Source organism: Myxine glutinosa, chromosome 1, assembly GCF_964187855.1.
Source record: "Myxine glutinosa chromosome 1, kmMyxGlut1.1, whole genome shotgun sequence".
In the NCBI taxonomy this organism is placed as follows: domain Eukaryota; kingdom Metazoa; phylum Chordata; class Myxini; order Myxiniformes; family Myxinidae; genus Myxine; species Myxine glutinosa.
Genome location: NC_136261.1, coordinates 290,244,039 through 290,271,404, shown reverse-complemented (window position 1 = coordinate 290,271,404; position 27,366 = coordinate 290,244,039). Strand labels below are relative to the sequence as shown.

At 43.2% G+C, this 27,366-nt stretch overlaps 1 protein-coding gene across 8 annotated transcripts in view; it reads right to left on the bottom strand.

Annotated features, from left to right (window-relative positions):
* The window catches only part of LOC137438815 (sodium- and chloride-dependent GABA transporter 3-like), a 285,952-nt gene that overhangs the window by 38,850 nt on the left and 219,736 nt on the right, over positions 1 to 27,366 (bottom strand). For all 8 annotated transcript variants that reach the window (XM_068134240.2, XM_078767392.1, XM_078767385.1 and 5 more), the window contains 5 exons: positions 17,464 to 17,598; positions 7,763 to 7,866; positions 4,203 to 4,327; positions 713 to 825; positions 434 to 571 (listed from right to left, as the gene is read on the bottom strand). In XM_068134240.2, the coding sequence (XP_067990341.2) occupies positions 434 to 571; positions 713 to 825; positions 4,203 to 4,327; positions 7,763 to 7,866; positions 17,464 to 17,598 (615 nt within the window). The remainder of the gene's footprint in view (positions 1 to 433; positions 572 to 712; positions 826 to 4,202; positions 4,328 to 7,762; positions 7,867 to 17,463; positions 17,599 to 27,366) is intronic.

The window sequence follows — 27,366 nt, the reverse complement described above, 5'->3', positions numbered from 1 at the left end:
TACCTTACATTACACATGCGAAATTTGCATTTATGTTTATTTAGTTTATACAATTGGTCTACAAAATGTAAATGTTTCATGATATTTGTTATATTATATCACCTTTATCTATCAATATTGTTGAAATGAAGATCAAATAGCTGTATGTTGAAATATGTTGAAAAATTCAAAACTTTACATGGCGTGTACTTACTTTTTCACGTGATTGTATGCCATGTGTTACATTACGAATAATGTCGGCTCAATGCCGAACAAACTGGGCCTCATGGTTTGTGGAATTCAAGCATATTTGCAGATACAGTTGCAATTGTAGATGCATTAAGAACAATAAAAGACATCCCTATGAAAGACATCTCTGAATTATTGTTGCTAACTTTAATGATCTGCCAACATGAGATTTATATTTTGGCAATTTTATGCAATCTCTGCTTACATCAGTAAGTAGGAAGAGTCCACAGAAGTAGAATACAACAACACAGGCGAGGATGAGAAGTTTTCTCCGGTGGCCGATGCGGAAGGTGGAAGGAAACAGGTCCATGATGGAGGTGACAAGAGTCTCCATACACACAAACTACCGGCATAGTGGAGTGGAGGTAAGAGAACAGCATTGAAACTTTTTTAAAATTACAACATTTGGGTTTTGTTTAAGTTTGAATTATGAGAGCAATTGAATTGATTTTTGAGTGTTGCTGAAACATTAAGTCAAAGTCACCTCACTGTCTAGGCCCAGGAAGAGGAGCATGAGGAAGAAGAGTGAAGCCCAGAGTGGAGCCAAAGGCATCATGGATACTGCCTTAGGATAAGCTATGAATGCCAGACCAGGTCCTGGGAGAAAGTAATGAGAAGTTGGTTGAAATGACAGAACACACACAAAGTGATTAAATAATTGAACCAGAACAGCACCCGGTAGAGCGCATACCCCCGCCAGCTTGAACAGTTTACGTTTTGTATCCTACCGATAGGTCGTACCTGGATGCGGACCTGAATCAAAATCGAATTGGCTTGTTTTTGTCACTTACCCAACTAATCCACCATGTTTTGTCATAAGTCATCCACCACTTTTTGAAATATCATGCTATTTATCGTCTTTGACATGATATTGTTGGAACCCATCTGTGGATCGGTCCCATCGGCCGATGGGTCTGACCCGTTTGCGGATCCGCAGATGGGTCGCCCGACCCATCTGTGGATGTACGAGAAATGACAATGCAGACCCATTGGCCAATGGGTCTGCGCCTTCTGCGGATGTGTTGTTCACCTAGAAGGAATGTGTATGCATCAATGGTGGATGAGTATGTTTATTTGAACCTAAAAATAAGCAATTGATGTCATAAATGTTTATAAAGCAGTCCGTGACATGTGGTTTGTCGATAACCGTTTGACATCAATTGCTTATTTTTAGGTTCAAATAAACATACTCATCCACCATTGATGCATACACATTCCTTCAAGGTGAACAACACATCCGCAGATGGCGCAGACCCATCGGCCGATGGGTCTGCATTGTCATTTCTAGTGCATCCACAGATGGGTCGGGCGACCTATCTGTGGATCCGCAAACGGGTCAGACCCATCGGCCGATGGGACCGATCCACAGATGGGTTCCAACAATATCACTCATTGATTAAGATTCACTTTAAAAAAATTTAAACTCTTATCTGGATGCCGATGTAGATCTTCATCAAAATCAAATCGATTCTTCCTTGTCAAACACACAACCTGTCCACCAAATTTCGTTCCAATCTGCCCACAACTTTTTGAGATATCGTGCTATGTATTGGTTTTAACCCTAACAATCAATGGTAAACGAATCACTTTAAAAATTCTCACATCCAGATCTTCACCAAAATATAATCATTTCGTTGTTGTCACATACCCAACCTCTCCACCAAATTTCGTTCTAATCCGTCCACAATGTTTTTTGATATCCTGTTCACAAACAAACAAACATACAGACAGAGGGGAAAACATAACCACCATATCCACCTTCGGTGGCATAGGTAAAAATAGTCTGCACTTCATAACTGCAACACAGACATGTAGTATACAGTGCATTCATAAAATATTCAGACCCCTTAACTTTTTTCACATGTTGTTATGTTGCAGCCTTATGCTGAAATCGTTTAAATTTATTTTTTTCCCTCATCAATCTACACTCAATACCCCATAATGACAAAGAGAAAAAAGGATTTTAGAAAGTTTTGCAAATTTATTAAAAAGAAAAAACTGAAATATGACAGACATAGGTATTCATACCCTTTGCTATGACATTGAAATTTAGCTCAGGTGCCTCCCATTTCTCTTGATCATCTTTGAGATGTTTCTAAATCTGGATTGGAGTCCACCTGTGGTAAATTCAATTGATTGGACATGATTTGGAAAGGCACACACCTGTCTATATAAGGTCTCATAGCTGACAATGCATATCGGAGCAAAAACCAAGCCATGAGGTCGAAGGAACTGCCTGCGGAGCTCAGAGACAGGATTGTGTCGAGGTACAGATCTGGGGAAGCCTACAAAAAAATCTCTGCTGCATTGAAGGTTCCCAAGAGCACAGTGGCCTCCATAATTCTTAAATAGAAGAAGTTTGGAACAACCAGGACTCTTCCTAGAGCTGGCCACCCGGCCAAACTGAGCAATTGGGGGAGAAGGGCCTTGGTTAGAGAGGTGACAAAGAACACGATGGTCACTCTGGATGAGCTCCAGAGATCCTTTCTGGAGATGGGAGAAACTTCCAGGACAGCCATCACTGCAACACTCCACCCAGTTGGGCTTTATGGCAGAGTGGCCAGACGGAAGCCAAACAGTTCAATCTTGGTTTCATCAGACCACAGAATTTTGTTTCTCACAGTCTGAGAGTCCTTTAGGTGCTTTTTTGAAAACTCCAAGCGGGCTGTCATGTGTCTTTCACTGAGGAGAGGCTTCCATCTGGCCACTCTGCCATAAAGCCCAGGTCGGTGGAGTGTTGCAGTGATGGTTGTCCTTCTGGAAGTTTCTCCCATCTCCACACAGGAACTCTAGAGCTCATCCAGAGTGACCATCGTGTTCTTGGTCACCTCTGTTACCAAGGCCCTTCTCCCCCAATTGCTCAGTTTGGCCGGGTGGCCAGCTCTAGGAAGAGTCCTGGTTGTTCCAAACTTCTTCTATTTAAGAATCATGGAGGCCACTGTGCTCGTGGGAACCTTCAATGCAGCAGAATTTTTTTTGTGGGCTTCCACAGATCTGTGCCTCGACACAATCCTGTCTCTGAGCCCTGCAGGCAGTTCCTTCGACCTCATGGCTTGGTTTTTGCTCCGATATGCATTGTCAGCTGTGAGACCTTATATAGACAGGTGTGTGCCTTTCCAAATCATGTCCAATCAATTGAATTTACCACAGGTGGACTCTATCAAGGTGTAGAAACATCTCAAAGATGATCATGAGAAATGGGAGGCACCTGAGCTAAATTTCAAGTGTCAAAGCAAAGGGTATGAATACTTATGTCAATGTGATATTTCAGTTTTTTCTTTTTAATAAATTTGCAAAACTTTCTAAAATCCTGTTTTCTCTTTGTCATAATGGGGTATTGAGTGTAGATTGATGAGGGAAAAAATGAATTTAAACGATTTCAGTATAAGGCTGCAACATAACAAAATGTGAAAAAAATGAAGGGGTCTGAATACTTTCTGAATGCACTGTATATATGCACTTCGCCAAATTTCTGCTTTCCATGACACCGGGAAGATACCGAACATTCATAACAATGAGTCAGTGGTTAAAATGAGCTTTATATATTGGATATACAATACAATGCCCTTAATAAGTATTTGAACAGTGAAGTCAAATATTTTATTATTGCTATATACTCAAGAAATCTGGATTTGAGATCAAAACTGAATATGCAGCAAGAGTGGAGAAGGACAGCTTTTATTTCTTGGTATTTCAATGTATATATGTTTCACCGTTGTAAAACAATTGCACTTTTTATGTTCAGTCCCCCCATTTTAGGTTATACACATATAAAACCTGGCATACAACAGGTACATTCACACAGGTATGATAGAACAACAACAGGAAGCAACTAATGACAAAATATCCAGTGTATTGCCACACAATGGAATGAAAGTGAGGGACTAAAGATTGGGAAACGTAAGTGCTATGAAGCAAATGACAGGAAAAGGTCAAATTGGTTTTCGAAGGTATGAGGTGCAAGGAAACCTGACCTGAGACCGCCACTTCCGAAATCGGAACACCCTGCTCAAAGGCCATGAAACCGAGGACCGAGAAGATGGCAAATCCAGCGAAAAAACTCGTTGCACTACTTAGACAACAGAGAAACACGCAATCCCTGTTGGGGAAAAATAGGAGATTTTGAGGCAGGGATGAGAACATTTTCAATAAATAATTCTTCTGCAACATATCATTCGGTACCAAACAATACACCATGAAAACAAAACAACAGCTTCTGTCATGGAATCAACTTTTGCTCAAGCAAATAACTTTGTTAAAATGATGTCTGTGATGAAATTTGTGAAAAATAAACCACACCCTCGCATTGCTCTCCTTTTGACAGTGTTGGCAAATTTATTTTATGCAACAGTGGGGGAGGATTCCTGTTAAATTCCCTTTTTATTGTCCGATCTGCTAGCATCAGTTGGTGGACGTTAAATATCCCATTGTATGTTTCACAAAGAATAGGTGAGCTGTCACCAACACCATTGCAAAATTCCAAGTTCCTACCTTTACTATCACTGTGAACTTTGGGAGGCAATGGCAAACCACATAGTGTAATCCTTGCCATGAGGCTGCTTTGACAGAGGTGAAACTGCCTTCAGGCAGAACATCAGAATTACATTTACTCCATCTCTAGCATTTTTACTCCATTTCTAGAGCATTACTTGGTTCCTCCTGAGAACACAAGGGTAGTACAGCATGCATGCATGATTTCTTTTTGAATAATGTCTCTTCTTTTCCATCATCTGGCATTTTCTGCAAGCTGTGGAATGTCCCTTCTTTTCTATATTTGCCACTTGGCACATACCATATATAAAGGGGCCTTTTCTATGCCCCTGGAATTTTTCCCAAGAACGTCCTCCATTTTCTATGGCCACTTATAAAGTGGCCATTACAACCACAGCTGAAAAAATACATGGACACATCGCATACATCAATTAAATTACACTAATTAAAAACCAACCTATTTCCCGTGGTCTGTATGGGAGTGCCACCCGATACTGTAAACCATCTCTCCCATTGCTTGTCATGAAATACAGTATCAATCCAATCTGGAAAAGCAACAACAACACCAGGCATTTTAAGGCCATTTTCCCTGCTAGAGCAGGGGTTAGCCTTGAGAGCCCCATGACAATCTTCTCCATTTTGCCCTATTTTCTACATCTTCCCTTGCTAACCCCCTTGCCCACATTTCTCCTTCCACCACCTTTAGCCAAGTCTTTCTCGGTCTTCCCTGTCCTCTACTTCCTTCTACATTCATTTCCATCACTCTTCTCAACCAGTCACTTTCATCCTTCCTCAACACATGACCAAACCATCTCAACCTGTTTCTCTTCACAGCATCCGTCACAGGCCCTATTCCCATCATCTTTTGCAATTCATCATTTGTCTTTCTCTCTCTCAACGATACTCCACATCCACTGAACCATTCGCATTTCCACCCTTTCCAGCCTTTGTTGCTGCTCTACGTTAATTACCCATGTCACGCTCCCATAAATCAGAACACTTCTCACACATGCAGCATACACCTTCCCTTCAGCTTCAACGACACTCCCCTCCTCATCAGCACGCCACTCAGTTCCCGAAACTTCTTCCATGGACATCTCACTCCAGCAACCGTTGTCGAGTCTGATCCACCTTTTCCATTCAGCATGTCTCCTCAGTAGCAAAATGTTTTCACACCTTCCAGCTTCATTCTGTCTCCAAGATCCAACTCAACATTTCCTCCATCTGCAGCTCCCTCTGTGCACACCGTTCACTTGAATGTAGCTGCCACACTGGTTAATGACCCTCTCAGACCATGACATTTTTTATGAACCCACTAAGCGCACATTGTACATTGAATGGAGTTCACTCCGAAACCCTATCTGCACATAGCACATGGCCACTTTCCAGTTCTTTCCACCTCAACAAATGCTTTAACATTTGCCATCACCTTCGTCTTTCTGATGTTCACCTTCAGACCTTTTGCCTCCATGCATTCCTTCCACTTGTTCATCTTCTCCTTCAGTCCATCCATACTCTCCCCAATCAACAACAGATCATCTGCATGAAACAGCTCCCACAGTAAACCGTCCTTTACGTTCCGAGTCAACACCTCCATCACAGCTACAAATAGTAGTTGTCTTAGTACCGACCCCTGATGCACTCCCACCTTCACCTCAAACTCACCACTGTTCCTGTCCTTCGTCCTTACAGCTGTGTGCGTTCTCTCGTACATTGCCATCACTACTCTGATCAACCATTCCTCCTCTCCTAACTTCCTCAATGCCCATGTCAATACTTTGCGTGGAACCCAATCGAATGCTTTCTCCAGATCAACAAACCCAAGAAACAACTTCTTCCTCTTCTCCATGTACTTCTCCTGCAACTGCCTTACAATAAAAATCGCGCGTCTGTCGTCCGCTTCCAGGCATAAATTCAAACTGCATTTCGTCGATCTTCACTTTCTTCCTTATCCACTTCTCCAACACCCTTTCCAACACCTTAATTCCATGCTCTAATAACTTTATCGCTCTATACGAACCACAATCCAGAGGGTCACCTTTCCCCTTGTATAGAGGGACGAGGGTACTCAGTTCCCAATCCACTGGAATGTGGCCTTCTTTTGAACTTGAATCTTGAACAATCAAGATCTTGAACAATCTTGAACAAAGAAATAAAAATTTCACTGCCATTCTTTTTGTGCCTTTTTCATTCTATCGGCACGCAACTTTATTTTATATTGATTACTACAGGAGTTGAAATGTTTCTATGTGCAACTTTTTTCGGGTTTGCCCCTCTTATGCCAAGCAAAAACTATGGCACATAGGTGAAATTTGTTTTGAAAGCCATCAATTAGATGTATAGGCCAATGTATATTTCAAGTTTTAGCTTGTTTCAATATATCGCCATTGAGATACGAGTGTCAACACATTTCGGGCAGATGGAAGGACAAATTTTCTCAAATTCAACGGGCAGACAGGCAGACAGACACCAACGTTGATTCGAGGGTTTTCGTTAATAAAACTCAAGAATGTAGACACAGACGTTGGTGAAATTTGGCACATATTACCAAGACGTACAAAGCATCTACTTCTGAAATTTGCAGCCGATTTCGTCCAGTAGAAGCCGACAAGCAAATTTGCAGTCCCTGTGTTAAAGTTGCATATGGAGAAATGGTTCGATATAAAAGGAGGGGTGCTCTGCGCTTCCCTTGATTTACTCCATTTCAAAGATGCCTTTTATTTAATGACGATATTCAACTTCTCAAAATGGAATATTTCAATGACTGGTCTGTTCAGTCTGAAGAGAGAATTTCAGAATTGTAATCTTCTTCACCAGCATAGATCATCATACTTAAATAATTATTCATTACATTTTGTTTTGAGCATAAATTTATTATATTGCTCATTACTCTGGCTCATTTCACCTGAAACAAATGAAACCTTGGTAAATCACTTTCTGGATGATTCACTTTTTAAAGGGGTATTTGTAAAATGTTGGCAGTGAACGAAGTATGCTCAAGTAAAATGTAGAAGAAAAGATTAAGTAATTCTTGTGTTCATACTTGTAGCAATTGTTGTTGAAGTTGTTGTAACTGCCAAGTGTTGTAATGCATCCCAGACAGATGGCGAACGAGAACAATATCTGTGAACCTGCGTCTATCCATACCTGTAACATATGAATCACAAGCCAATGGTCATATCACTCTTCTATACAAAAGGTTCATCTGATAAACCACAAAGTGGATCCAGTAGTTTATAGTGCAGACTGCTAGGTGGAGGTGGAGGGGATCCATTGTTAGATAGTGTTAAAAACAGTATGGAGAGTGTGATCGCTTTTTTTATTTCTTCATTTTTTTTGTATACAGAGTCGAGGCTGTCCCTCGGCCTTGCTTTTGGCATAACAGAATGGACACAGAACAGATTAGAATGAAAAATAACAAAGGGAACAGCAGAAAGAGGGGAAAATATCAACAACAGGGCCAAGGGGGAAAATAGTCAGAGACGGCAAACAAGTGATGTGCATAACAATGAGGGGGTTCCAGAGAATGCAAAGGGTGGACAGGATGGATGCAGACGAGATGGAAAATTGGCGTGGGGGGATGGGGTGGTTTTACGGTGCAGAAAATATCATAGTTTTGGACTGGGGATGGTGAACACCATCTGAGAAGGTGGTGAACAGCCTGTAAGGAAGAATGAGGTTGAAGAGAATGTGGAAATACCTGGGGGGAAGAATGAGAGTGAAGAGAATGTGGAAGTTGGTTCCACAGACAGGGACTAAATAAGAAAAATGAGTGGAGGTGAGCAGTGATCCTAGATTTTGGTTGTTTCATTAGAACGGGTTTGCTGGTGGACCAATATCTGTGCCACTGATGGCATAGCTATTGGTCAACCCACCTGGAATTATTTCAATGGCACGGTCGGAGCTCAAACTCAAGACCCTATTTTTTCAAGCTCGGCACCTTATCCTTTAAACCATGCGAATAAGTAATAATTACAACCAACGGAAAGGAAATGTTTCATTATTACATTTACCGAATGCATTGCATGTTCAGAGGCCATAAAATTATCACAAACACAAATATGGCTAAAATCCATAAAAATCCAAAAATAAAAATTAAAAAATCCAAAATAAAATCCAAAATACTAATCTATCTATAATTCCAGTAATCTCTGTATGTCTGTGTGTTTGTCTGTGTGTTTGTCTGTGACCGCTGTTTCTCGACAACCACGGGTCCGATATACTTGAAACTTGCCAGATATATTGCTGGGGACCTGAGGATGTGCCTTTTCAAGGTTTCATATTAATCGGAGAAGTAGTTACCGAGCTATGTCCAAAAAACGATTCAACCAATCAGAGAGCAGCGAGCTATCACGTGTGCCGAATGTGGCGAACAGACTCTGCCTCGGACGGCACATTTGAGAGCGTATTCATTTATTTCACGTTGGCAAACTATGTTGGCGCTATGTTGGCGTTAAACTATGTTTTAAAACTAATTAAAACTAATTTGCGATTCATCGTAACTGCGATATGCGACCTTCCGGACAGTCAAATGAGGACGTCACTTCCGGACTTACGGATAGTCATAGTGACGACATACTGATGCTGAACGTGGCGAGCAGACGCTGCCTCGGACGGCACATTTGAGAGCGTATTCATTTATTTGACGTTGCAATCTGTGTTGATTGTTGTAAGGTACGATCGATTGTAGTACACGTTTATAATAACTCTGCCGATACAGGCCCGATTAACTGCAGCGCCATCCGAGCTGCGGCGTCGGGACGATACATTCATTGTACGGTCACATCACGCACTTACGGGCACGCCCATGGGCCCATGGGCACGCCCATGCATGCATGGGCGAAGACATTTTTTGTTTTGTTTTTTTGGCAAGGAACGGGCACCCACGTACGGGCACGTCCTAGTATGGCTAATTTACATACTACCAGAGTGGCTAACATACTTCCTGCGTGGCAGTTATCTGATAAATGATGAATAAAAGTAAAAAGGTGAATAAAGGCAAAGTTTGAGGGATGCCTAAGATGAATGGCCCCTTGGCCTGTGCACCTCAGGCACAGTCGATAATCCAGGCTTGTCTGTGAGGCATGGGCGGACTGGCCATAGGGCATTTGGGCAATGCCCGGTGGGCTGGGACCGCTGGGTAAAAAATGGGCCGCTGGGCTGGATAAAAAACTGCTGGAAAAAAAAAATTGTTACGGAAAACTTCTGCCTCCATCCCCGGGGATTCCCCGCTAAAAATCAAAAGGTCAAAAGGTCATTATAATTACTAGCAACGGTAGGTCCCAATGAAAAGGCTAAATATCAGAAATTGAAGGCTTTTTTATTTTACACGATTTATATAAACATCCGTTGAATCATATCACACGCAAATCATCAAAATCTAAACAGTATCGTTAGAATTTCAATAAAATCCACATCACTGTGCTCCGAGACTGGTGTGCAGCTGTGTCACGTCCTTGTTCACCAGATTGGTATTCCTGGGACTGCCTCCGAGATTGGTGTGCAGCTGTGTCACGATCTTGTTCACCAGATCTGTATTCCTCGGACTGCCTCCGAGACTGGTGTGCAGCTGTGTCACGTCCTTGTTCACCAGATCTGTATTCCTCGGACTGCCTCCGAGACTGGTGTGCAGCTGTGTCACGCCCTTGTTCACCAGATCTGTATTCCTCGGACTGCCTCCGAGACTGGTGTGCAGCTGTGTCACGTCCTTGTTCACCAGATCTGTATTCCTCGGACTGCCTCCGAGACTGGTGTGCAGCTGTGTCACGTCCTTGTTCACCAGATCTGTATTCCTCGGACTGCCTCCGAGACTGGTGTGCAACTGTGTCACGCCCTTGTTCACCAGATCTGTATTCCTCGGACTGCCTCCGAGACTGGTGTGCAGCTGTGTCACGTCCTTGTTCACCAGATCTGTATTCCTCGGACTGCCTCCGAGACTGGTGTGCAGCTGTGTCACGTCCTTGTTCACCAGATCTGTATTACTCGGACTGCTTCCGAGACTGGTGTGCAGCTGTGTCACGTCCTTGTTCACCAGATCTGTATTCCTCGGACTGCCTCCGAGACTGGTGTGCAGCTGTGTCACGTCCTTGTTCACCAGATCTGTATTCCTCGGACTGCCTCCGAGACTGGTGTGCAGCTGTGCCACGTCCTTATTCACCAGATCGGTATTCCTGGGACTGCCTCCGAGTCCGAGACTGGTGTGCAGCTGTGTCACGATCTTGTTCACCAGATCTGTATTCCTCGGACTGCCTCCGAGTCCGAGACTGGTGTGCAGCTGTGTCATGTCCTTGTTCCTGCTTCCGATAGTCCTCGTCCAGCCAAGCCTTCTTTCTTGCAACAGCTTCCTTGGACGTTTTCGTTATATGAGGCTTTCCGTTTGGGAGGCATTTCACCGGTTTATCTGAAACGGTACCCGCCCAGGAACACGTACCAGAGAAAACAAATCGTTTGGGCAATGGGCTCTCCGATATTCGATGTGTTCATGGTTTGAATTACGTAACGTAACGTTTGTGACGAAGTTTGTGACTTTTGTTTTGTGTTCACGGTAGTGTTTGATGTGACGGTGTGAACGTAATTTCGTAATGTTTTTCGTTTATATTTTCGTAATCGTTTAATGAACCTTTAATGTTTAATGAACGTTTAATGTTTAATGAACGTTTAATGAGCGCAAGAATAATGTTTAATGATCATTAAATGAATGAATGAATGAATGATTGTTATGAATAATGCCATGGCGTCGCGTTGGCAGCAGTGACAATATAAAAATGTTTGCCAAGAATTTCAAAGAGAGAAAAGGAACTTTTATCAGCAATGTCGTCTATCCTGAGTTCTAAGCTGAAGAAGAGGTAGCATACAAAATCATTCAATTCTTTTTCCTAAAAAAAAGCGTACAGTTGATATGACTAATCACGATTTGAAACACGATGGAATAATATTTACCGATATGAACAGTGATGTGGTTTTTAAAATTGAAATTGTAAAAATACTGTTTAGATTTTGATGATTTGCGTGTGATATTTAACGGATGTTAAAATAAATCGCGTCTCCCAATTGAAGCCCCGCCCTTAGGGCGGGTACTGTTGCTCTTAAGTCTTAATATAATATAATGGCGATACAACAATTTTTACCGCTTTGCTTTGAAGAACGGGAATGAAGGGGGAGGAGCGTGTTAATATGTCTGGTTGAAGGTTTTGGGCTGTGAGGGGGTTTGAAGCCAGATTTTAATATTACAGCCGCCATGTTGGTGCTCGTCATCACTGTGATGCGAAGCGAAAGATGCCTCAGAGCTGTTACATTCACAATCGTTATGTCGTATGTACTCTTGAAACGTGTTTCCTTCATTGTAAAAACTACCAAGTCAGCAGTTAAAAGGATTTTGAGCCGATAGGCCTAGTAAGTTCAGATAGGTCTACTGACTACTGATCTAGTATTGATAACAATGTCGCAAACTGACTTACGATGCTAAATTGGACACTATTGTGTAAATTGGTCCAACCGAATAGTGGACACTATTGTGAGCAGCATTGAGCAGCGGTTTGACAGATCAGCAACATCAACATTGCATGCTGATCTCTCACTTCTTCACCCAAGGAACTTTGATCAAGTGCCATCGGGAGCTATGGAAGAGCTGCATAAACATTTGCTGAGATTTGATGATGGTGTCACTGTGGAACAACTACGAAAAGAACTGCGAAGCCTTGGAGAACAATGGTCAACACTGAAACAATCAGTAGCAGATGCTTATACAGTGCAGGAGGACAGTGAGTCTGAACAGGACAGGAAGACTCTGTCAAGTACATGCAAGTCATGTAAAGCCTGTCATCTCTGCTGCTACAAGGTGCTCCTCAAGTTGAACCTCTTGACTGATGCCTACAAGAGCATTGGGCTTGCCAACAAGCTGCTGCTAACGCTGCCTGTGTCACAAGTGGCATGTGAACGGTCTTTCTCTGTTTGAAGAGAATCAAAAGCCGTCTGCGAAGTACAATGACACAAGAACATCTTGAGGCGTTCATGTTGATGTCTGTGGAAAAAGGGATCCTGGCCAAACTTGAAACTAAGGATATCATTGATGGTGTGGCTGCCAGAAGCAGCGAACTGCGCAGGCACCTACTCTCTTAGACATGACATGTGCTTGTGTTACTGAAAATAAATTTCATTTTTATTGGATTTTATTGAGTTTTTTTTTTCAAGCATTTCGTCTATTTTCTCAGATAAGCAACATATAAATGAATAATGGGCCGACCTAGGTGAAGGATGCCCGGGCCGGTTTTAAGACCCAGTCCGCTACTGCTGTGAGGGTTGCTATTTCAGCAGGAGGATTTCAGGAAATAAAGGGTGTGTTGACTTGGTGAACAAATCAGCACAAACACATAAGTCAGCCTTGACAGTGATTGTGGGAAAGCACCATTACGGTATTTGATGAATTGCCATTTGTACCTCACTCACGAAGAGCCATTCCTTATGGACGAATGAATCCCCTCGACCTATAGATGGGTTAATTGAACATCTTCAATATCATTGAGCTTCTCACGTAGAATGACAAGGAATTCAGAGGAATTCCAACAGCGATGTGGCTGTGAGCAAATTAATGGTTTAATTTTGCAGAGTGATGGTAGTTCATATGTAGCCCTGGCTGCTGGTTGCATCATTTTCTGGTGGACCATTGGCTGTGTCGCTGATGCAGTGCCCCCATTACCAGTTAGCTGGTACTCATTTTGTCGACCTCAGAAGGATGACAGGCTGAGACAACCCACCTGGAATTATTTCATTGGCACGGCAGGGGCTCAAACTCAAGACCCTAAGATTTCAAGCCAGCCACCTTATCCGTAAAGCCAAGACCAGCCTTGTTTTGCCGAGCAATTATCACTTTCTCTAAGCGAGAATGTATTCAATTCCACATTTCTGCCAAAAATCCTGTTTCAATCTTCTCCAAGCCAGCAATTAAACTATTTGCTTCTGATTTGATAGTGCCAGGTACATCCTCAGTATGCACAAACTCTCAGTCAGAAAAACATTAGTTTTTCATGAGTTGTTTTGTAGTCGAGGCAAAGTACTTTTGTTGACTCAGAATGGCAGCACCATCATGTTGTTGGCACAGTGTTTCATGTCAAAATTCGCTTGTTTCATTTGAGGTAAAGCCCTTTGTCAAAACAGCCCAACAATGTGTCGATCTGGCAGAAAATGCATAAAGTTTGTTCAACAATCCAAATAAATTAACTACCTCAAAACAACAACTGACACTGTTTGCTCCAAACAAGTTAAGCGAAGGTGCAGCACAGGGTATGTCATCGATCAATTCATTTACATCCTTCATTCTTCTTTGGAGACCTTGGTATTTGCCATACATATTGGCCGGGTTGTCGTAACATTGTCCCAGACAATTCCTTCAAATTTCTTTTTTATTGTTATAAACAGCATTAGCGACTGTTTAAAACCTAATCACACTTGTTTGTGGTTTATAATATTTTTTACTTCTGGTAGAGGCTGTTAGGCCGTTGCTCCCATGGAAGCGCCATGATAAGCTATTTATAAACATTGACTGGACGTTTGCTCAAGGAGGAAAAACCCCTTTCGTGAGGTGGGATATTATTGGTATTAACCTTTTGAGTACGGGATTTGTTTTTGGATAAATATACCCCCAGTACGGGATTACTTTGGCATTACGGGAATGCAACCACGTACTGACGATCTATTTATAGGTACAGTCGATGACGTGCAGTAACGTCATCCGTACACAAAACTTTTTCGAGGGTTGCAGCACTGGACGTCATCCGTACTCAAAGAGTAAATATTGTTTGTAATAACATTAATGTTGTTATGTCGGTTGGGTAGGGCATATATAGATCCAGGTAGATCTGCATAGGTAGTTGTTCCGAAGTCACGAAGAAGAAGAATCACTTCAATGTACAGTAAGCCAGGGACCCATCTAGCCCGTTTGTTCAGATTAAGGTGTATCTTTGTCCCCATTACGAGGAATGGGGCAATGGGGCATGTTTAGTAGTTCTAGGGTTTAAGCTAATTCCCCGGTGTGTCGGCCCCTCTGTGTTTTTTATATTGTCCCTTATGGCAACACATCACATACATTAGTTCGGCCCAATAGAGCACCACATTAATTAATCCCCCGCCGCCACAATGACATACAGCCGAACAAACAGCAAGCGACCATGCACTTGGGCTGACAACACCGGCCGGGCAGCAAACATCGAATAGGCAGACTGAAAGACACGCCCAGGAAGGCTCGTGCCTGGCTGGGGGGAGGGGCGAGCAACAACCATAGCACCGATTTGAGAGTAGGGAGGATGAAGGACATGCCACACTGATTGGCCACCGACAATGACGTGTCACACGATGACGTAACACCAACGGCGCGAGACGCTCGACCAATCACTGCATAGGGCGCAAAACGCTACCAACAAGCGACGCGCTGATTGGAGGAGAAGCGGCGGGACGGGAGGAAGGCGTGAAGAGCCGCAAGGAAACGATGCACTGATTGGCAGAGAGAGCGAGAGAGCGAGAGAGAGAGAGAGAGAGAGAGAGAGAGAGAGAGAGAGAGAGAGAGAGAGAGAGAGACAGCTGACGTCAGACAACGTCTGATAAAAGTATGCTGAGATGGACATTTTTTTCTCTTCCCTCTTCGCCCCTGCTTCTTCACCTCTGCCTTCCTGCATTGGAGACCGTTCCTTTCTTCCCCTGTTGCCCTTTGTGCGTTCCTGTGCCGGCGGACCTCTCATCTTGGTTCTGGATGAGGGGGCGATTCCGGTGGATGAGTTCTGGTATGGCCAGAGCGAGCAAGCTGCCAGACCCAGTGGAACACCAGCAGACGGACCGAACGGTTCGCACCAACACCAGAGCCGCGTCTGACAGAGCCTGACCGACCTGACTACAGACAGAGCTAAGCCAACACAAACGCACCACACAACGTTTTATTTTATTCTCCTTTCCATTGTTTTGTATTTGAAGTCTGTGAGTGGGATCCCAACCTAGGTTCTAGTTTTTATCATCGCGTTTCCCTGTCCCGATAATTATTGTAAATAAACCATTTTATTATTTTATTTTCTATTCGACATCCCGTGTTCGTGTGAGGTGCTTTTCAAAGGATGAAGACATGGTCGAGGTTTTCACCTTGGCCCATTCTCCCCCAAGCCCCCCCCCCCCCCATCGCATTCCGATCTGCCATTGAATTGGATAACACCGCCTTAAATTCGATTGCTATCTGTGGACTTAATAGAGTCTTAATAGAGTTGTCCACAGGACAATATTATGCTATTATCGTTAGTTTTGTTACTAGAAGCAGCCTTGGAAAAACGCCACGATAAAGCTAACTTAACATGGATATACAACTCAACACGCAACCCCATTGATGGCAGTGGTAGGGAAAACCCACACAGGGGAGAAAACCCCCTTGGGGAGGGGGGCAAATTAATGCGCTACAAGCTTCATTGTGTAACCCTTAGTCATCCTGTCAAGTTTGGTTGAGATTGGATAAGTAACGACCATAGGTGTAGTTTGACTTCTCTATTTGGGGGGGGGGGCAAGGGGTTAATATCAATAATGAGTATCTAAGTCTGACGTCCAGAATTACCGTTTGTTTGTGTTCGTTACAGTGTACGTGAAATCACAAATACAGTTTACGTTCATTATTGTTACTCACGTTTAAATACGGGATGTATTCATCTTAATTATAAACGACTAAAAAAAAATTAAGGTGGGGGCATTGCCCCCCCCCCTCCCCAAACTCCACCGATGGAAACGACGGATGTATCGCGGTCAAAAAAATAACCAGACAGACACGCCAAATTGCGTATTTTAGTGTGACATCTCTTGTTACCTGGAAATCTTGATTGTAGCATTAGACTGATTGAGAATTTTAAAAGCAACTCACTGTCTGCAGTGAAGAGAGGTGTACAAAATGGCACAGAACAGTCAAATGAAATACTGGAGCACAAGTGGCAATTGTTTGTGTCCTGTGAGCTCGATTTCATGCTTGCACCATACACTGATAGTTGATCTCCAATAAAAGCTTGTGTTTGGGTTCATTTGTATCGTAGCACATTAACTCAGTCAAACCTCAACTAGATGTCTGTGACCACACAGTGAGGGGAGGGGGAGGCTTACCCTTGGCAATCGCCCACGACTTAACCTTGGCCCACAATCCAAAGATGGCATATTTTGTTGACTTTGACCTTCATATGAACCTTGATATTCAACATTTCGGGAAGGAATGTAGATTAAAAAAATATGTCTCCATCTAAAATCTATCCATAAAACTCAACATCATGAAAATCAGAGGACAAGTTGTTCAAGTTATGATCAAAAAGTTGTTTTTGTTAAATATGTCACAATCCAAAAAAGTAGGTCAAGGACACTAATCAAATATCAGCTTCAAAACTTCAGTGCAGGTGCACAATATTGTGATCCAAGAACATATTGGAAGTGCAAGCCTGTCTTTGAGAATACAAAATTGAGCAATGACAAAAAAAAAAAAAATTTTTTTTTCAGACTGCCATTTCACCTTGGCCCAGAGGGGTATGATGTAAAGTAAGCGTAAATGTGCCTTTCTCTAGGCTGAGAAGGCAGTTTTGTTCTGATCGGACAGAACGGAGTGGAGTTGTGGTGGAAGTTTTTAAAAGTCTTCAATTAAGTCATGACCTTAAATTAGGTCAATACAAAAACATTTATGCGGGGGAGTAGGGTGTGGGTGGGAGGGCGGTGGGTCATTTTTGGATGACTTGACGCTGGACTTGCCTGGGGGTCTTTCAGCCGGTCGACATTAGGATATAAGTAGAACCATATTCCATCCGCAGCCCCAGGCAATGTGACCCCACGAATCATCAGCACAACCAGCATAAGGTAAGGAAAAGTAGCTGTTACATACACCACCTGCATACACCCAGGAATGAGACATTCATAACAAAAACGCATCACTACTGATGAGACACTGTTATACACTTTATGCACGTTTTTAACACTCAACCGGACAGAATGTTTTACACACACTCCAAAACATCACCAACCCTCGGGGTTTGTCTGTCCTCTGACCCCTTAAATACTGAGCATCAAACAAATAAACAGCACTTACAATTTTAAGAGTCATTGGTTATACTCGACCTGGGTCATAGTCAAACCGGTGACGTCCCAGACAGAGTGGGCACTCTAACAATTCTTCATCAGAATCTGGCAAGTTTGTTAAATAAGCCATAATGTTTTAATTAATTATCATTTCATAGGCATTAGTTTCTCCATTCATGCAATAAATTAAAATTCCAGAATAATTGCAAAAGACTGATATATACAACGTTGATTTAATTTACCAATCGTTGAAATAGTATACTGTTTAGATCCATGCTCATCAGCCAACAAGCAGTAGTGGATTAACACATGGGCATGCAGGCCCATTAGTAGAGCGGATAGTGGAAAGAATCGTGCACTTATTGATAAAAGCATCAAACTTGGTACATATCATCAGTAGGCCATTACAAGAAAAAATAGATATAGTGCCATCCCAGTTTTGGCATATGACGGCTGTGGCGGCCATTTTTCAAAATGGCCACCATCTAATACTAAAATACCATATAACTCAACAACCAAGAGGTCTAGAATCTTAATTCTGGTGCCTATATATAGGTTTTTGGGGTCATAGAATTCAAAGAAGGCAATGATGCGTATGTGTGATCACGTCTTGTAACACTTTTGGAACATAAGTGCCCTTTTCCAGTTTACAGAGACACAACATTTGGCAGTCCTTGTATTGCTTTATTTTGTGTTGATGAAATATAAGATACCTGTGCCGTAAATTAAACTTTTAGTGCTATAAAAAAATAACAGTCAAAACGAATACGAAGCGGAGTTACTTATTGTTGTGGATACCAATGTGCCATGAGTCAGTTAGGCTTACCATCAAATGTGAAATGCCAGATATCACATGAACTAATCATGGCAAGAACCGCCACATTCGCACAAAGCTGTACACGGCAGAGCTGCTTTTGTGCATTTGCAGTTTGTTCGACAGCCTTTGGTACAACCACATCGAATAGGTTCTCTGCAAACTCTGCTGGCTTCAGGAAGACTGCTCCAAAGAACATCCCAGTTTCCATCACTATTACGAGTCCATCCCCATCCGTCCTGTTGTGGAGGCGTAGCCTTTGCTTCAAGCACCTGACTCCAGATGTGACCGGCCTGGTATACTGCTCGTCTCGTGTGCTGAAGTAGAGCACCCTTGGTCGGTGGAATGTTGCTCACGTCTCTGCATTTCCGTGTGAATAGGTCGATCCTGAGCTCAACAACATGGTGTTTAGAACTTCTACGGTCATAAAGAAGTACGACGAATCTCTCCAGAACATCCATAGCAGCATCAACATCTGGAATTTGTGCTTGTTCCATCAGCTTCATTAACTCCATTGTAACCTCAGCGAACATGCTCCATGTATCCCAAGCAGTCTTCTTTCCTCTGCCAGCAAAGCAAGAGGTCGTATCGCACCCAATAATGGCGTGAAACATTGGAAGTGCAATGGACTTCTCAGGACCAATTGCAGCGGTGATATCATGAGCTGGTACCATGCGCATATGCTTGCCTGTGCCGAACGCCACCCATAGAGCATCCAGTGTCACTTGTAGCTTTTGAAATACATACACTGCCAGAACAACTACATCACTGTCCACAGTACGGATGAGAACAGTGTTGTGTTGTTTAGCTGCATCAGCAACATGAAGCATCATATGGCTGTCTGCTTCCTCATGTGTACAAGGGGATAAACCTCCCGTGTTTCTTGAAGGCCTTTAGCTCAGGTAAAGAAGCTAGGATGCACTCTTTTAGACTCGTAGAATGTACAGATGGTGATGTCACCCCAAGTTGTTTAAGCCGTTTCCTATACAGCTGTACCAGGTCCGAGAGCTTGATCACAGGGGAAGTGATTTGCTCTTCACTATCCACAAGGGTGTCTTCTATGAAAGCTAGAAGTTCTGCAAAAGCTCGTGGCATGATGGCCTTGTATCATTCGATCTTTTTCGTCTTCTTGTGAAGACGATTCCATATATTTATTGGGAATTAATCAATACATTCGTGCTAAAAGACCATGAATGTGTCTTCATAAACTGTAAAATGGTACTTACGTTTAAACGGTGGTACTGTAAGTGACCACCCATACTCGATAATGCCTTCTTTGATTTATATGACCCCCAAAAACCTATATATAGACACCAGAATTAAGATCGAAGGCCTCATGGTTGCTGAGTTATGTGGTATTTTCATGTAATGTGGTGGCCATCTTGAAAGATGGCCGCCATAGCAATCACAGGCCAAAACTGGGATGGCACTTTATCTAATTTTGTTTCTTATGGCCTACTAAATATGTGTACCAGGTTTGATGCTTCTATCAAAAAGTGCACGATTCGTCTCTATATTGCACCTATCCGCTGGACTACATGCCCAGGGTCTCCAAAATGAATGAGGGCCGCGGGCAGAGTCGGCGTGAGAGTCATGCAACCCATGCAATTGCATGGAACCGAGATAACGAGAAACCAATGGTGGTTCATAATCTTTCGAGATGAGACCGAGGGTGGATCTCACTTTGTCGACAAAACATATCACCTTGTGAGTGGTGTTAAATACATCTCTCTGGATGTGTTTGTTACCCCTGTTTACCACTTCTGTTAAAGTGAACATCTCTCTGGCCATTCTCAGAGAGCCTCCTCAGCATCGAAGAGTCTGGCATTTCACTCAGGCCGACTGGCACGGTCTTCAAGCAGCCATTAATCATCTGGACTGGTCTCCCATCTCTACTGCCTTTGACATAAACTCATCCTGAGAATTCTTCCAAAGTAAACTGCTCTCTCTCATGCACAGATTTATCCCATCTCGTCTTCAGTTGTTAAACCCTTCCTCCCGTCCATGGTATACTGAAGCTTGTGGTGAGGCAGTTGGCCAGAGACAACTTGCTTTCGCCTCATGGAAGGCAAATCCAACTGAAGGCAATCTCCATTCGTTTTACAAAGCTCGGAACAAGTGTGTGTCTACCCCCGGGAGAGTGTCTACCCTCAGGAGCCTCCACCAAAATCTAATCATTTTGTCCTTGTCACACACCAAAACTCCACACCAACATTTGTCCGAATCCGTCCACATGCTTTTGAAATATCATGCTATGTATCGTTTTTGGCCCTATCACTCAATAGTGAAGAATCACTTGAAAATTAAAAAAAGCCCAGTCTCAGATGTAGATCTCCACCAAAACCAAAATGATTCTTCCTTGTCACACACGTGTGCACTCAAGTTTCATCCGAATTCGTCCATAACGTTTTGATAGCATGCTATATGTCGTTTTGGTCCTATCACTCAATGGTGAATAATCACTTTTAAAATACTCCTATCTGGACCCGGATTCAGATCTTCAACGAAATCAAATCGATTCGTCCTTGTCACACACCCAACCTGTCCACCACATTTCGGCCAAATCCGTTGACAACTTTTTCAAATATTGTGCGAGAGTACATATGTCGTTTTTGGACCAACCATTATTCAAAGAAAGTTGTAAGAATGGTTTAACATGATCATTTCTTATGCTCATCCCAACCTTGTTTCCATACTTAAAGGAGTAACATCCCACAGCCCTCTACATTAAAAAAAAAAAGTTTTTACCACTTGTTATAAAATAAATGAATTCTGAACACCACATACCTTTCCACGACTTTTGATACACTCCTGTTGCAGGTCCTGTTGGTCCAAATTTTAATTGGTCTTTGAGGCCTTGGAGCATTCCTACCTGCTTTTGGGCTTGAGCATTAGCTTACCTTTTATTTAACCCAGATATGCTTGGGCCAGGGCAGGGGGGTGGTGGGGGATTACAAGTTCGTTGTTATTATTATTGCCAAATGATACTACTATTATTATTGTTATTAATATTATTAGTATGAAACAAAAAATAACTGTTACAATGTTATAATTGGTTTTGTTATTTATTTTGTAATTAGAATAACATGCCGAGGAAGGACCTATTGAGCTGCTCTATACACCTTAACAAGCGGTGCCTTTAAAACATGGGAATTCTTCTGGATTATTTGGCGTTAATTATCCGAATCAACTCAGGAGATCAAGACGATCATTTTGGTGTATCATATTCCACATCAGAAAGTTCCAATATAACTCGACAAAATAATAACATTCCCCTCAAACACACACACACACACACACACACACACACACACACACACACACACACACACACACACATACACACACACACACACACACACACACACACACACACACACACACACACACACGAAGGTGGGAACATGGACACTCCGTTCCACCTTCTCAAACCCACATTTGGAGATAACAACCAACAGATACACAATAAAACATTGCTTCAAAAAGGGAACCATGGCAATTACAATTACACAGGGGCAGGGTACAGCCCGAAGTACCCCGTGGGGGACCTCACTCCCTCTCGTCCAAAATAAAGGTGGGGAACCCGATCGAAGCAAGGGTGGAAATCACTCCATTTATGACGACGAAACGTCTGAGCCCCACGTGGAAATCGGTTTCTGAGGTTTGGGACATGGAATGTAGGAACAATGACAGGTAGATCAGGAGAAGTGGTGTAACTGTTGGTCAGAAGAAGAGTGGACATATGCTGTGTGCAGGAGACGAGATGGAAGGGAAGTGGTGTGAGAATGGTGAAGGTTAGGCAGGGACAGAAATACAAGTTTGTGTGGCAAGGGTGCCCGGAAGGCTTGCATGGTGTTGGTGTCCTGTTTTCTGAGAAGTTTGTACACAGTGTTGTGAGTGTGACTAGAGTGAGTGAAAGGTTGATGATGGTGAAAATGATGATTGGAAAGCTCTTGGTGAACGTCACCTCGGGATATGCTCCGCAGGTCGGTCGGAGCGATGAAGAGAAGGACAAGTTCTGGTGTGCGATAGAGAAGCTGATGGAAAACGCGAAAGATGAGGAAGTTGTTGTGGTCGGAGACCTAATTGGACATGTGGGAAGGAGTATAGACGGTTTTGAGGGAGGTCATGGGGGTTACGGATATGGTGTGAGGAATGGAGAAGGTGAAAGGATTTTGGAGTTTGCTGACGGAGCTGGTTTGTTGATTTGTAATACTTAGTTCCAGAAAGAGGATAATAAGATTGTTACATGCACGTCAGGTGGGTCGACAACAACCGTTGACTACCTGATGGTGCGTAGGCGAGATAGGGGGCACGCCCGAGACACAAAGGGGATCCAGGGGGAGGAGGCTGTTTCACAGCACCACTTGGTTGTCTGCGACATAAGGGTGAAAGGTGCGAGGAGAGCTCGGCGGGTGAAGTACCAACCGAGAATGAAGGTGTGGAGGTTGAAAGAGGTGACAGTGAGGGAGGCATTAAAAGAGAAGCTGAGTATGGCAGAGGATGATGTGGTTGAGCTTGAAAGCAGTTGGATGTCAATGAAAGATAGTCTGTTGGGAGCCGTTGGTGAGGTATGTGGATGGACAAAAGGACCACCGAGGCACACGGAAACAAAGTGGTGGGATGATGAAGTTGGAAAGAGGATTGACGAGGAGAGGAAGAAGTTCAACGAGTGGCAGAAGGCGAAGGGTACGGGGGCAGAAAAGGCAGAACCTGAACGTTATAAGGCAGCCAAGAAGGCTGCAAAGAAAGAGGTAGCAAAGGCGCAGGAGGCATGTGGGAAAATGTTCGGAGAACGCTTGGATTTGCAAGAGGGTCAGAGAGAGGTAGCCTATTCAGGATTGCAAAGCAGATAGCAAAAGAGTGGTGTGATGTGATGGGGGTGAGTTGTTTAAGGATGAAGTGGGACAAACCGTTGAGGACCCAGATGGAATTAAAGGAAGATGGAAGAGATGCAGTCACGTGAAAAAGTAAGTACATCCCATGTAAAGTTTTGACTTTTTCAACATATTTCAACATACAGCTATTTGATCTTCATTTCAACAATATTGATAGATAAAGGTGATGTAATATAACAAATATCATGAAACATTTACATTTTGTAGTCCATTGTATAATTTAAATAAACATAAATGCATATTTCGCATGTGGAAAAAGTAAGTTCACCCTTGACTCTCATCGATGGTATTGCCCCCTTTGGCAGAAACAACCTCAAGTAGGCGTTTCTTATAACTGTCTACCAGTCTCTGACATCGACTGGGAGAAATTTTTGCCCACTCCTCCATGCAGAATTATTTCAGCTGTGCGATGTTTGAAGGGTTTCTTGCATGCACAGCTCGTTTCAAACCCCCCCCCCACAACTTCTCGATGGGATTTCGATCCGGGCTTTGACTTGGCAATTCCAGAACCCTCCATTTCTTTCTTTTCAGCCATTCCTTGGTGGATTTACTGATATGTTTAGGGTCATTGTCATGTTGCAAGGTCCACCTTCGGTTGAGCTTCAACCTTCCGACAGATGGCCTCACATTATCCTCAAGCACCCTCTGGTACAAGAAGAATTCACAGTGGATTCTATGATGGTGAGCTGCCCAGGCCCTGATGCAGCAAAGCTGCCACAAACCATAATATTTCCACCACCATGCTTTACAGTTGGTATCAGGTTCTTGTGGTCAAATGCTGTCTTTGGTTTTCGCCAAACATGTCTTCTGGTACTGTGGCCAAATAGCTCTACCTTTGACTCATCTGTCCAGAGCACATTGTTCCAGAAGTGCTGGTCTTTGCTGAGGTGTTCATTGGCAAACTTTAGTCTTGTCCTGATGTTCTTTCTGGACAGCAAAGGTTTCCTCCTGGCACACCTCCCATGTAGATCAAATTTGTGCAGCCTCTTTCTAATGGTAGACTCGTGCACTTTGACATCAACAGCGGCAAGAGCTTCCTGTTGGTCCTGTGATGACATTCTGGGGTTCTTAGAGACTTCTTTCAGCATCTTGTGGTCTGCTCTCGGGCTGAACTTGCTGTGGCGGCCTGGCCTGAACAAGTTGGCAGTTGTTTGGAATCTTCTCCACTTGTAGATGATCTTCCAGACAGTCGAATGAATGATTTCAAATTGTTTGGATATCTTTTTAAATCCATTCCCAGACTCGTAGGCATCTATAACCTTATTTCTGAAGGCAACAGAGAGCTCTTTTGATCTAGGCATGGTGACGCTGCACACTTCAACAACAAAGAGCAAACCAAACTAAATGTCTGAGGTTTAAATAAGACAGGTTCCTCCAAGATCGTCTCTAACGATGTTCTAATCATTTGCACCTGAGCTGGTGCACCTGATTCTAATTTTAGGTATTTGAAGTAATGATAAATGTAGGGGTGTACTTACTTTTTCCACATGCGAAATTTGCATTTATGTTTATTTATATTATACAATGGACTACAAAATGTAAATGTTTCATGATATTTGTTATATTATATCACCTTTATCTTTCAATAGATATCTTTCGAAGTTATCTTTATCGAAGTTATCCTTTATCTTTCGAAGTTAAGTCTGTTCACAATTGTATTTTGTCGAAACTGTATTTATCTTTCGGTGTGTGAAGTTATTGTGTGCAACTTTGGTTGTTTCTCGGTGTTTATCTTTCATAAATTGATCGTCTGTTTGCCCTGTCGCGAGCAAGGCCTTTGCCGCGTCGCGAACAATTTGAAATCGAAGTTAAGTGATTGTTCCCATTTGTATTTTCGTTAAAACTGTATTTATTTATGGTGTTGTACGTATATTGTGTCCCGACGAAGATTTTTCGGTGCAAATCTTTCATACCTGTATTGAAAATCGTGTTAATTCGTGTCGTGTCTTGAGGCCTTGTACAGTGTGCACTGTACAACCTTGAGGCTTTGTTTTTCTCAGCGGTCCGTCGTTTGTGATCCAATAACTTTCGTTCTCTGTATTCCCAGTCTTTTCACCCATAGCCTACCTACTTCCTTGTGTAAATCTCAACTCAAAAAAAAAATAAATAAATAAATAAATAAAAAATTTCCTTCTCTGTTCTCATTCGTTTATTCATTCTTATTCGTTCGTTCGTTCTTCGACCACGTGTTTCTCCCCCATTTCCCCAGATAGTTTTCACTCATTAACCTTCAATGTTTACACTTTCCCCTCAAGTTATGTATTCCGTCATATTTTATAACACCTTTTTCTTCTTCTTCTTTAAAAGGCTGCTTTCGACTTGCTCACCAAATAAATTCATCCCAAAAAAAATATCCATCTCCTATAGTGCCTTTTTTCTACATTCCCTAAACTCTCCTGCACTCCATCCTCCATCCAGCGTCCTTAAACGTATTTTTAACTCGAAGGTCACAAGAAACTCATTTTGTAATAAATGTTCGTTTCCCATAAATCGTACACTTTCAAAAATCCAATCTCACCCCTCCCCTCCAAATCTTCCCCATAACCCCTCCCCTCCAAATCTTCCCCATCACCCCTCCCCTCCAAATCTTCCCCATCACCCATCCCTTTCAAATCTCCCCCCTTGCCCCCTCCCTCCTAAACTACCCCCTCACCCCTCCCCGCCAAGACGCCCCCTCGCCCCTCCCCTCCTAGACTCCTGCCTCACCCCTCCCCTCCAAATCTCCCCCATATCCCATCCCTTTCAAATCCCTCCCCTTGTCCCTTCCCTCCCAAACTCCCCCCTCACCCCTCCCCTTCAAATCTCCCCACCCTCATTGCTTCTCAATTTCCCCCCTCTCACTCCCCCTCCTCAAAGCGTCCTCCCCGCTTCTTCCCCCTTCAAACTCTCACCTCCATCTCCCCCAACCTTCTGCCTCGCTCTTCCCCCTCCTCAAATAACACCTCATTGTGGCTCACCCAATCACCATCAAACCTTTTGTCCGCCCCATCCTTCCCTTTCTCCGAGCTATTCTGAAATCTCTGACACACCTTCAACAGCTCTCCCTACCTCTTCCACCTCTTCCACATCTTACCCTACCCCTCCTCCCCCCTGTTCTGTATCTGATGCTCCCCCTTCCTCTTCATTAACGGTATGGACCTCAAACATCCGGGGCCTTCGTTCAAACTTAACTGATCTCTCCATACAGGTTGCTTCTGTCAAACCAGACGTGATCTGCTTAACAGAAACGTTCCTCCTTTATGATGTCTCTGATTCCATAGTATCTCTCCCGGGCTACTCCCTCCTCCGGTATGATAGACCTGAGCCTCGTCCTGGAGGCGGGGTTGCTATCTTTATCAAAAACTCTCTTCCTCACTCGCCCTGCACTGCACTCTCTCCACCTCACCCCCAGGAATACCTCTGGCTACAGCTTCCCCTTCGCTCCCACCTCTTGTTCATATGTGTGTTGTACCGTCCACCAAACAGTGATGACTCCATCTACATCTCGCTGTCTGATGATATGGACCAACTTCTATCTACTCATCCCAACTCTCTCTTCCTCATATGTGGTGATTTCAACTGTCATCATGCCAGTTGGCTGGGTGTGGGTACCTCTCTCACCAGCCATGGCTCCTCAGCAAAGGACTTCTGCGACTCACTGGGACTGACACAATCTGTCAATTTCCCGACCCGGATCTCAGTCAACGGAACATCTTCTCTCCTGGACTTGGTTATGACTAACTTCCCTGAAAATGTCTGCTGCTCTCCTTCTGCTCCAATCGGATCATCTGATCATGTCCTTGTTAAAGTGGACATCTCTCTGACCATCCTCAGGGAGCCTGCTCAGCATCGACGAGTCTGGCATTTCACTCAGGCCAACTGGCACGG